Below are 12,263 nucleotides of genomic sequence, written 5' to 3'. Positions count from 1 at the left end.
TCACCTATATATATTGTAGTCTTTTTAAAAAACTAGTGACTCCGAATTCAAGTTTTATACCACGTACAAACCTATCATCCTTCCTTGCCTTCAACAAATTGAATAGATATGGAGAAAGGTTCATTCAAGTCAGCTTTCCTCATTGTGCTCCTTCTTGTTTCATATAATGGTAAAATACTTCTCTCAATTTTTAATTTTGTTACAATGAAAGAGAAATTTATTCTTGACATACTATAATCCAAACGTTAATCCTAACAACCTAGGCTAACCTCAGGGGCTGACTTCTTTGAACAATACAACTGCATATAGGCATTTTTTTCTCCAACCTGGTTGACTTCACTTATTTTGAAAATGTGTATATGTCCTTGATACATCGTTAAAATTGTATAATTTAACCTAACAATTGTCGATATTTTCAGCCATAAAGTAGAGTTTAAGTGTATATTTTTGTAACGTAAACTTATGCATAACGCAGTATGTTCACAATAAAGGCAAAACACAGTTTTATTATGAATTATGGAAATATTGATTGTGGTAGGTGTGCAATTTGGAGCCGAAGCAAGAGGTCCAGTTACTCGTTATCCGTGCCAAACATCTGCTCTATGCGGCCCATGCACATGCGTCGAGAATTGGTGTAAGTGTCCGCCAGATAAAATATCGAAGTTCATTCTTCAAGACATCTCTACACACCCGCAAGCACATAAGGAAATGCCATAATCAGCGCTACTTGATACATCAATATATAGCATATACTTATGACGAGCCCCAAAAATCTTATGTTCTCCCAATATGTTCGTTAAATGTTTGAATGGATAATAAATAACATCACCTTCTTACTTATAGTTTACTTGGTTTGAATATTTTTATATTTCATAATGTTGTGATGATAAAGGTGTGGTACACAAGAAAACAGTGAAGTGATTCTAAATTACCGAACACAACGAAAAAAAAGGCAATTGAAATAGTGTAACACCTAACAATTTTCGCTAATTAGGCGACAACATGAAATTCAAAAGTTTATAAGAAATAGTCTTCTATTCTCAAACTGTTGTAGTAAATAAGGCAAATATAAGTGATGGTTCTGAATGACCTCTTTTAATCACTTGAAAAACATATAAAGTTGTATAGATAAGGATTACAACGAAGTTAACTAATATAAAATAATTATATATTTTAGTCTCAAGCACGTAGTTCTGAATCCTAAAACAAGTAACTATTACTAATTTCTTTAGTGTGTGCTAAATATGATTATTTCTTACTAATTTCGTGTTTGATCCACCGAATAATAGGAAAGAATTAAAGTTTTTAGAAACAATATCTCTTTGGTTGTCATTTTTATTTTATTTTATCACCACATAACTCTGTTTTAAAAAAACTAGTATCTCTTTCGCATACAAATAATTGGTAAACGAATTCGGCAACGTAGCGTTTTTGTATTTTAAAAAATGTACCATCAAGGTCCATTAATTCGATAATATATTGGGATTTGATTCTGGCCTTAGTTTCAGTAAGATAATATTGAGAAATCGAAATTCCAATCTACCGTGGTTCCATCACAGATTTACTAAAGTTCATACTTACGTACCAACAAACAACGCCGTCCGTGGAGTCATATATACTTTAATTGCAAGTTTTACTCGTTTAGGTTGCCAAGTTATTTATGGCATGAAACAAAATATGTCAATTTAGTTACCGTTTTGTTCAACAAATTAATCTCTGAAAAAAAAAAAAAAAATCCTTTCACGAATACGCAATTTATAGGATTTATAGTTATGTACACATGTGCATGTGAAAATTAAGCTACATATATTCGACAATTTGGAAAGCACTGGTAACTTAGAAATTGAAGTTATATTGTTTCAATAATTTAAAGCCACTAATTATATAAGGAATAAAATCGAAATCTTATTATGCCAATTTATTTACCATTATAGTTCGATACATTGATTTTTTATCATAGAAAATCCATACATGAACAATTCTTTGAATCCAATGCGCTCATCATGGCATTGCTTAAAGTCATACTTTTGTACAGCAAATATCGCCAATAATAAAATATATATACTTTGAATTAAGGTCGTACTTGTATTGGCTTGAAACCTAATATGCAAATTTAGTTACCATTCTAGTCGAACAAAATCATCTCTTAAAATAATATTTCCTTTCATGCATACACAATTTATTTAACTTATCATTTCTAAACATGCATTTACAAAAAATAAGTTACATATAATGTTAGGTTTGGAGAGCACGAATAGGTTAGAAATTAAGCTATATAGCTTGAATATGCACCTAATAATACTAGGCATCAAATCGCAATCTTATTATCATAACTTATTTACCATTATAGTTCGATAAATTGATTTGTTTACAAAATTCATGCATGAACAATTCGTTGAATCCAACCTCACCGAGATGTGCAATCATAGAAAATAGTTTTCAAATTCACCTATATATATTGTAGTCTTTTTAAAAACTAGTGACTCCGAATTCAAGTTTTATACCACGTACAAACCCATAATCCTTCCTTGCCTTCAACAAATTGAATAGATATGGAGAAAGGTTCATTCAAGTTAGCTTTCCTCATTGTGCTCCTTCTTGTTTCATATAATGGTAAAATACTTCTCTCAATTTTTATTTTTGTGACAATGAAAGAGAAATTTATTCTTGACATACTATAATCCGAACGTTAATCCTAACAACCTAGGCTAACCTCTGGGGCTGACTTCTTTGAACAATACAACTGCATATTGGAATTTTTTGCTCCAACCTGGTTGACCTCACTTATTTTGAAAATGTGTATATGTCTTTGATACATCGTTAAAATTATATACTTTAACCTAACAATTGTCGATATTTTCAGCCATAAAGTCGAGTTTAAGTGTATATTTTTGTAACGTAAACTTATGCATAAAGCAGTATGTTCAAAATAAAGGCAAAAAACAGTTTTATTATGAATTATGGAAATATTAATTGTGGTAGGTGTGCAATTTGGAGCCGAAGCAAGAGGTCCAGTTACTCGTTATCCGTGCCAAACATCTGCTCTATGCGGCCCATGCACATGCGTCGAGAATTGGTGTAAGTGTCCGCCAGATAAAATATCGAAGTTCATTCTTCAAGACATCTCTACACACCCGCAAGCACAGAAGGAAATGCCATAATCAGCGCTACTTGATACATCAATATATAGCATATACTTATGAAGTGCACCAAAAATCTTATGTTCTCCCAATATGTTCGTTAAATGTTTGAGTGGATAATAAATAACATCACCTTCTTACTTATGGCTTACTTGGTTTGAATTTTTTTATATTTCATAATACTGTGATGATAAAGGTGTGGTACACGAGCAAACAGTGAAGTGATTCTAAATTACCGAACACAACGAAAAAAAGTAATTGAAATAGTGTAACACCAAACAATTTTCGCTAATTCGGCGACAACATGAAATTCAAAAGTTTATAAGTAATAGTCTTCTATTCTCAAACTGTTGTAGTAAATATGGCAAATACAAGTGATGGTTCTGAATGACCTCTTTTAATCACCTGAAAAACAGATAAAGTTGCACAGATAAGGATTACAACGAAGTTAACGAATATAAAATTCTTTCTTAAGTGTGTGCTAAATATGATTATTTCTTACTAATTTCGTGTTCGATCCACCGAATAACATGAAAGAATTAAAGTTTTAAAAAACAATATGTCTTTGTTGTCATTTTTATTTTATTTTATCACCACATAACTCTGTTTTAAAAAAACTAGTATCTCTTTCGCACACAAAAAATTGGTAAACGAGTTCGGCAACGTAGAGTTTTTGTATTTTAAAAAATGTACCATCAAGGTCCATTAATTCGATAATATATTGGGATTTGATTCTGGCCTTAGTTTCAGTAACATAATATTGAGAAATCGAAATTCCAACCTACCGTGGTTTCATCACAGATTTACTAAAGTTCATACTTACGTACCAACAAAGAACGCCGTCCTTGGAGTCAATAATTGCAAGTTGTACTCGTTTAGGTTGCCAAGTTATTTATGGCATGAAACATAATATGTCAATTTAGTTACCGTTTTGTTCAACAAATTAATCTCTGGAAAAAAAAAATCCATTCACGAATACGCAATTTATAGGATTTATAGTTATGTACACATGTACATGTGAAAATTAAGTTACATATATTCGACAGTTTGGAAAGCACTGGTAACTTAGAAATTTAAGTTATATTGTTTCAATAATTTCAAGCCACTAATTATATAAGGAATAAAATCGAAATCTTATTATGCCAATTTATTTACCATTATAGTTCGATACATTGATTTTTTATTATAGAAAATCCATACATGAACAATTCTTTGAATCCAATGCACTCGTCATGGCGTTGCTTAAAGTCATACTTTTGTACAGCAAATAAAGCCATTAATAAAAAATATATATATATATACTTTGAATTAAGGTCGTACTTGTTTTGGCTTGAAACCTAATATGCTAATTTAGTTACCGTTCTGGTCGAACAAATTCATCTCTTAAAATAATTTTTCCTTTCATGAATACACAATTTATTTAACTTACCATTTCTAAACATGCATTTACAAAAAATAAGTTACATACAATCTTAGGTTTGGAGAGCACAAATAAGTTAGAAATTAAGCTATATGGCTTGAATATGCACCTAATTATACTAGGCATCAAATCGCAATCATACTATCATAACTTATTTACCATTATAGTTCGATAAATTGATTTGTTTACAAAATTCATGCATGAACAATTCGTTGAATCCAACGTCACCGAGATGTGCAATCATAGAACATAGTTTTCAAATTCACCTATATATATTGTAGTCTTTTTAAAAACTAGTGACTCCGAATTCAAGTTTTATACCACATACAAACCTATAATCCTTCCTTGCCTTCAACATATTGAATAGATATGGAGAAAGGTTCATTCAAGTCAGCTTTCCTCATTGTGCTCCTTCTTGTTTCATATAATGGTAAAATACTTCCCTCAATTTTTATTTTTGTTACAATGAAAGAGAAATTTATTCTTGACATAATATAGTCCGAACGTTAATCCTAACAACCTAGGCTAACCTCAGGGGCTGACTTCTTTGAACAATAAAACTGCATATAGGAATTTTTTTCTCCAACCTGGTTGACTTCACTTATTTTGAAATTGTGTATATGTCCTTGATAACTCGTTAAAATTATATACTTTAACCTAACAATTGTCGATATTTTCAGCCATAAAGTCAAGTTTAAGTGTATATTTTTGTAACGTAAACTTATGCATAAAGCAGTATATTCACAATAAAGGCAAGAAGCAGTTTTATTATGAATTATGGAAATATTAATTGTGATAGGTGTGCAATTTGGAGCCGAAGCAAGAGGTCCAGTTACTCGTTATCCGTGCCAAACATCTGCTCTATGCGGCCCATGCACATGCGTCGAGAATTGGTGTAAGTGTCCGCCAGATAAAATATTGAAGTTCATTCTTCAAGACATCTCTACACATCCACAAGCACAGAAGGAAATGCCATAATCAGTGCTACTTGATACATCAATATATAGCATATACTTATGACGTGCACCAAAAATCTTATGTTCTCCCAATATGTTCGTTAAATGTTTGAACGGATAATAAATAACATCACCTCCTTACTTACAGTTTAAGTGGTTTGAATTTTTTTTTATTTCATAATACTGTGACGATAAAGGTGTGGTACACGAGCAAAAAGTGAAGTGATTCTAAATTACCGAACACAACGAAAAAAAGTAATTGAAATACTATAACACCAAACAATTTTCGCTAATTAGGCGACGACATGAAATTCAAAAGTTTATAAGTAATAGTCTTCTATTCTCAAACTGTTGTAGTAAATATGGCAAATATAAGTGATGGTTCTGAATGACCTCTTTTAATCACTTGAAAAACAGATAAAGTTGTACAGATAAGGATTACAACGAAGTTAACTAATATAAAATAATTGTATATTTTAGTTTCAAGCACGTAGTTCTGAATCTCAAAACAAGTAAATATTACTAATTTCTTTAGTGTGTGCGAAATATGATTATTTCTTACTAATTTCGTGTTCGATCCACTGAATAACACGAAAGAATTAAAGTTTTCAAAAACAATATCTCTTTGGTTGTCATTTTTATTTTATTTTATCACCACATAACTCTGTTTTAAATAAACTAGTAAAGAATTTTTTTACTTATAGCTTACTTGGTTTGAATTTTTTTATATTTCATAATACTGTGATGATAAAGGTGTGGTACACGAGCAAACAGTGAAGTGATTCTAAATTACCGAACACAACGAAAAAAAGGCAATTGAAATAGTGTAACACCTAACAATTTTCGCTAATTAGGCGACAACATGAAATTCAAAAGTTTATAAGAAATAGTCTTCTATTCTCAAACTGTTGTAGTAAATAAGGCAAATATATAAGTGATGGTTCTGAATGACCTCTTTTAATCACTTGAAAAACATATAAAGTTGTACAGATAAGGATTACAACGAAGTTAACTAATATAAAATAATTGTATATTTTAGTCTCAAGCACGTAGTTCTGAATCTTAAAACAAGTAACTATTACTAATTTCTTTAGTGTGTGCTAAATATGATTATTTTGTACTTATTTCGAGTTCGATCCACCGAATAATAGGAAAGAATTAAAGTTTTTAGAAACAATATCTCTTTGGTTGTCATTTTTATTTTATTTTATCACCACATAACTCTGTTTTAAAAAAACTAGTATCTCTTTCGCATCCAAATAATTGGTAAACGAATTCGGCAACGTAGCGTTTTTGTATTTTTAAAAATGTACCATCAAGGTCCATTAATTCGATAATATATTGGGATTTGATTCTGGCCTTAGTTTCAGTAAGATAATATTGAGAAATCGAAATTCCAATCTACCGTGGTTCCATCACAGATTTACTAAAGTTCATACTTACTTACCAACAAACAACGCCGTCCTTGGAGTCATATATACTTTAATTGCAAGTTGTACTCGTTTAGGTTGCCAAGTTATTTATGGCATGAAACAAAATATGTCAATTTAGTTACCGTTTTGTTCAACAAATTAATCTCTGAAAAAAAAAAAAAATCCTTTCACGAATACGCAATTTATAGGATTTATAGTTATGTACACATGTGCATGTGAAAATTAAGCTACATATATTCGACAGTTTGGAAAGCACTGGTAACTTAGAAATTGAAGTTATATTGTTTCAATAATTTAAAGCCACTAATTATATAAGGAATAAAATCGAAATCTTATTATGCCAATTTATTTACCATTATAGTTCGATACATTGATTTTTTATTATAGAAAATCCATACATGAACAATTCTTTGAATCCAATGCGTCATGGCATTGCTTAAAGTCATACTTTTGTACAGCAAATATCGCCAATAATAAAATATATATACTTTGAATTAAGGTCGTACTTGTTTTGGCTTGAAACCTAATATGCTCATTTAGTTACCATTCTGGACGAACAGAATCATCTCTTAAAATAATATTTCCTTTCATGAATACACAATTTATTTAACTTACCATTTCTAAACATGCATTTACAAAAAATAAGTTACATATAATCTTAGGTTTGGAGAGCACAAATAAGTTAGAAATTAAGCTATATGGCTTGAATATGCACCTAATTATACTAGGCATCAAATCGCAATCTTATTATCATAACTTATTTACCATTATAGTTCGATAAATTGATTTGTTTACAAAATTCATGCATGAACAATTCGTTGAATCCAACCTCACCGAGATGTGCAATCATAGAACATAGTTTTCAAATTCACCTATATATATTGTAGTCTTTTTAAAAACTAGTGACTCCGAATTCAAGTTTTATAACACGTACAAACTTATAATCCTTCCTTGCCTTCAACAAATTGAATAGATATGGAGAAAGGTTCATTCAAGTCAGCTTTCCTCGTTGTGCTCCTTCTTGTTTCATATAATGGTAAAATACTTCTCTCAATTTTTATTTTTCTTACAATGAAAGAGAAATTTATTCTTGACATAATATAATCCGAACGTTAATCCTAACAACCTAGGCTAACCTCAGGGGCTGACTTCTTTGAACAATAAAACTGCATAAAGGAATTTTTTTCTCCAACCTGGTTGACTTCACTTATTTTGAAAATGTGTATATGTCCTTGATACCTCGTTAAAATTATATACTTTAACCTAACAATTGTCGATATTTTCAGCCATAAAGTCGAGTTTAAGTGTATATTTTTGTAACGTAAACTTATGCATAAAGCAGTATATTCATAATAAAGGCAAGAAACAGTTTTATTATGAATTATGGAAATATTAATTGTGGTAGGTGTGCAATTTGGAGCCGAAGCAAGAGGTCCAGTTACTCGTTATCCGTGCCAAACATCTGCTCTATGCGGCCCATGCACATGCGTCGAGAATTGGTGTAAGTGTCCGCCAGATAAAATATCGAAGTTCATTCTTCAAGACATCTCTACACATCCGCAAGCACAGAAGGAAATGCCATAATCAGCGCTACTCGATACATCAATATTTAGAATATACTTATGACGTGCACCAAAAATCTTATGTTCTCCCAATATGTTCGTTAAATGTTTGAACGGATAATAAATAACATCACCTTCTTACTTATAGTTTACTTGGTTTGAATTTTTTTATCTTTGATAATACTGTGATGATAAAGGTGTGGTACACGGGCAAACAGTGAAGTGATTCTAAATTACCGAACACAACGAAAAAAAGTGATTGAAATAGTGTAACACCAAACAATTTTCGCTAATTAGGCGACAACATGAAATTCAAAAGTTTATAAGTAACGATCTTCTATTCTCAAACTGTTGTAGTAAATATGGCAATTATAAGTGATGGTTCTGAATGACCTCTTTTAATCACTTGAAAAACAGATAAAGTTGTACAGATAAGGATTACAACGAAGTTAACTAATATAAAATAATTGTATATTTTAGTTTCAAGCACGTAGTTCTGAATCTCAAAACAAGTAAATATTACTAATTTCTTTAGTGTGTGCTAAATATGATTCTTTCTTACTAATTTCGTGTTCGATCCACTGAATAACACGAAAGAATTAAAGTTGTCAAAAACAATATCTCTTTTGTTGTCATTTTTATTTTATTTTATCACCACATAACTCTGTTTTAAATAAACTAGTATCTCTTTCGCATACAAATAATTGGTAAACGAGTTCGGCAACGTAGCGTTTTTGTATTTTAAAAAATGTACCATCAAGGTCCATTAATTCGATAATATATTGGGATTTGATTCTGGCCTTAGTTTCGGTAAGATAATATTGAGAAATCGAAATTCCAATCTACCGTGGTTCCATCACAGATTTACTAAAGTTCATACTTACGTACCAACAAACAACGCCGTCCTTGGAGTCATGTATACTTTAATTCCAAGTTGTACTCGTTTAGGTTGCCAATTTATAGGATTTATAGTTATGTACACATATACATGTGAAAATTAAGTTACATATATTCGACAGTTTGGAAAGCACTGGTAACTTAGAAATTGAAGTTATATTGTTTCAATAATTTAAAGCCACAAATTATTTAAGGAATAAAATCGCAATCTTATTATGCCAATTTATTTACCATTATAGTTCGATACATAGATTTGTTATTATATAAAATCCATACATGAACAATTCTTTGAATCCAATGCGCTCCTCATGGCGTTGCTAAAGTCATACTTTTGTACAGCAAATAATGCCAATAATAAAATATATATACTTTGAATTAAGGTCGTACTTGTTTTAGCTTGAAACCTCATATGCTAATTTAGTTACCATTCTGGTCGAACAAATTCATCTCTTAAAATAATATTTCCTTTCATGAATACACAATTTATTTAACTTACCATTTCTAAACATGCATTTACAAAAAATAAGTTACATATAATCTTAGGTTTGGAGAGCACAAATAAGTTAGAAATTAAGCTATATAGCTTGAATATGCACCTAATTATACTAGGCATCAAATCGCAATCTTATTATCATAACTTATCTACCATTATAGTTCGATAAATTGATTTGTTTCAAAAATTCATGCATGAACAATTCGTTGAATCCAACCTCACCAAGATGTGCAATCATAGAAAATAGTTTTCAAATTCACCTATATATATTGTAGTCTTTTTAAAAACTAGTGACTCCGAATTCAAGTTTTATACCACGTACAAACCTATAATCCTTCCTTGCCTTCAACAAATTGAATAGATATGGAGAAAGGTTCATTCAAGTCAGCTCTCCTCATTGTGCTCCTTCTTGTTTCATATAATGGTAAAATACTTCTCTCAATTTTTAATTTTGTTACAATGAAAGAGAAATTTATTCTTGACAGACTATAATCCAAACGTTAATCCTAACAACCTAGGCTAACCTCAGGGGCTGACTTCTTTGAACAATACAACTGCATATAGGCATTTTTTTCTCCAACCTGGTTGACTTCACTTATTTTGAAAATGTGTATATGTCCTTGATACATCGTTCAAATTGTATAATTTAACCTAACAATTGTCGATATTTTCAGCCATAAAGTAGAGTTTAAGTGTATATTTTTGTAACGTAAACTTATGCATAACGCAATATGTTCACAATAAAGGCAAAAAACAGTTTTATTATGAATTATCGAAATATTAATTGTGGTAGGTGTGCAATTTGGAGCCGAAGCAAGAGGTCCAGTTACTCGTTATCCGTGCCAAACATCTGCTGTAAGAACCCAAACCAAAATATCTAAAAATTGAGAGCCAAAAGACGATTTTGCCCTCGCATATTTTAAAAGGGGAAAATTTGACTTTTTGATCGGAAAAGAATTTGGCAATTCCGCTTATGCCGTTGCGTAGAGCACGGCGAAACGAGTTCGTAGACATGGAGTAGACCCGAACCGGAGTTGTAATGAAGAAGTTACGGTCAAAATACTCACGAGGGCAAAATGGAAATTTTGGGAGATCATTTTTTTTTTTTAAAATCTGTTTTCTTCTCTCACTCTCTCATTCTCTCTCTCTCTCCCTCTCTCTCTCCCTCCCGATAGTTCAGAAAACCAGAAGGGCAGCCACCTTCCAAGCCACCCCGACCCTCCGGAACGGACCCAGCAGCACCGGCCAGCTCCCGCCAGCAACCTCAGCCCGTCCGCCGCCCCTGCTGGAGCCGCTTGAAACTGCTGGAAAACGCAGCAGTTTTGGCCGATTTTCCAACCTCAGTTTCTCCCTCATCCGGACACCAAATCAGTCATGTGAGGTATCGATTTCTAGCTATTTTTCGTGCTCTAACTGATGGTTGGCTGGGTTTAGATCGATTTCACCTTTAGGTTGCTTTATTTTCGATTTGAAATTGGCCGAACGTCGGCCGCCGGAATCGGCCCTTTCCGGCCACTTTTCGGGGGTTGTCCAAGAACAAAAGTGACTCCAAATGGGGTGTTTTACCTAGGGTAGGAGTTTGGAGTCTCGGTTCCAAGATTGTTTTTCGGCACACCCGAATCGCTTTGGACACCCAATCGGTCCGCGCGTGTGGCGGCGCGTGGGCCAGGGTGGTGGCACGGCTCTGGCCAGTTTTGAGACCCTCGTGCCATCACGAGCGCGTAGGATTTCGCGGAACTCAATTCGGAGTCCGTTTGAGCCCCGAACGGATTTTTCCATAATATGCGATTTCCGGGTGCAGCGTCGTCTAGCCGTTGGATCGCACCCCATTTCGGATATGTTGTTCTACATTGTTTCAGGATCGTGTAGGATTCAACGGATTGCGAATCGGAGTCCCGAATACTCCGAAATCGCGAACCCTGGGGCTAGGGTTAGGGTTTTAAGCGATAGCACGATTTTGGCCAATCCGACCGTCCATTTCGGACCAAACTCGCAGGACATGGGTTTTACACAGTGAGGAACCTCTAGAGAATCCCAGATCGGCCATCGGAGATCGTGGACCCCACGGGGTTCCGGATCGGCCGGTCTAACAGTTTATCGCTTTGTAAGGTTTCCTGTCTTTTAAGGCCATTCTGGACATAGAGTTGACTTTACAGTGAGAGCACGTATTTCTAGGAGCCGGGGGTCAGGGTATTTAATTTAATGTTTTTATTGAGCAGTTTAGTAATTGAATATTCATGGTTAAACAGGCATCAGAGGCCAAACTGAACCACAGGAGGGACCTTCAAGAGGTCCAGCTAGCTCGGACCAGCAGTGAGTGGACCTTTCTTTTTTTAAATGATTTTCTGAATCAGTTTTATTC

General features: G+C 32.9%; 1 protein-coding gene across 1 annotated transcript in view; it reads left to right on the top strand.

Annotated features, from left to right (window-relative positions):
* Positions 1-10,815: 10,815 nt before the first annotated feature.
* The window catches only part of LOC109946383, a 3,014-nt gene continuing 1,566 nt past the window's right edge, over positions 10,816-12,263 (top strand). Inside the window, exons 1-2 of the mRNA XM_020553924.1 lie at positions 10,816-11,282; positions 12,151-12,214. Coding sequence (XP_020409513.1) covers positions 10,941-11,282; positions 12,151-12,214 — 406 coding nt within the window. The 5' untranslated portion in view covers positions 10,816-10,940. The remainder of the gene's footprint in view (positions 11,283-12,150; positions 12,215-12,263) is intronic.

This window comes from Prunus persica, unplaced genomic scaffold (genome assembly GCF_000346465.2).
Source record: "Prunus persica cultivar Lovell unplaced genomic scaffold, Prunus_persica_NCBIv2 scaffold_28, whole genome shotgun sequence".
Classification (NCBI taxonomy): domain Eukaryota; kingdom Viridiplantae; phylum Streptophyta; class Magnoliopsida; order Rosales; family Rosaceae; genus Prunus; species Prunus persica.
This window is presented reverse-complemented; position numbering and strand designations above follow the sequence as displayed.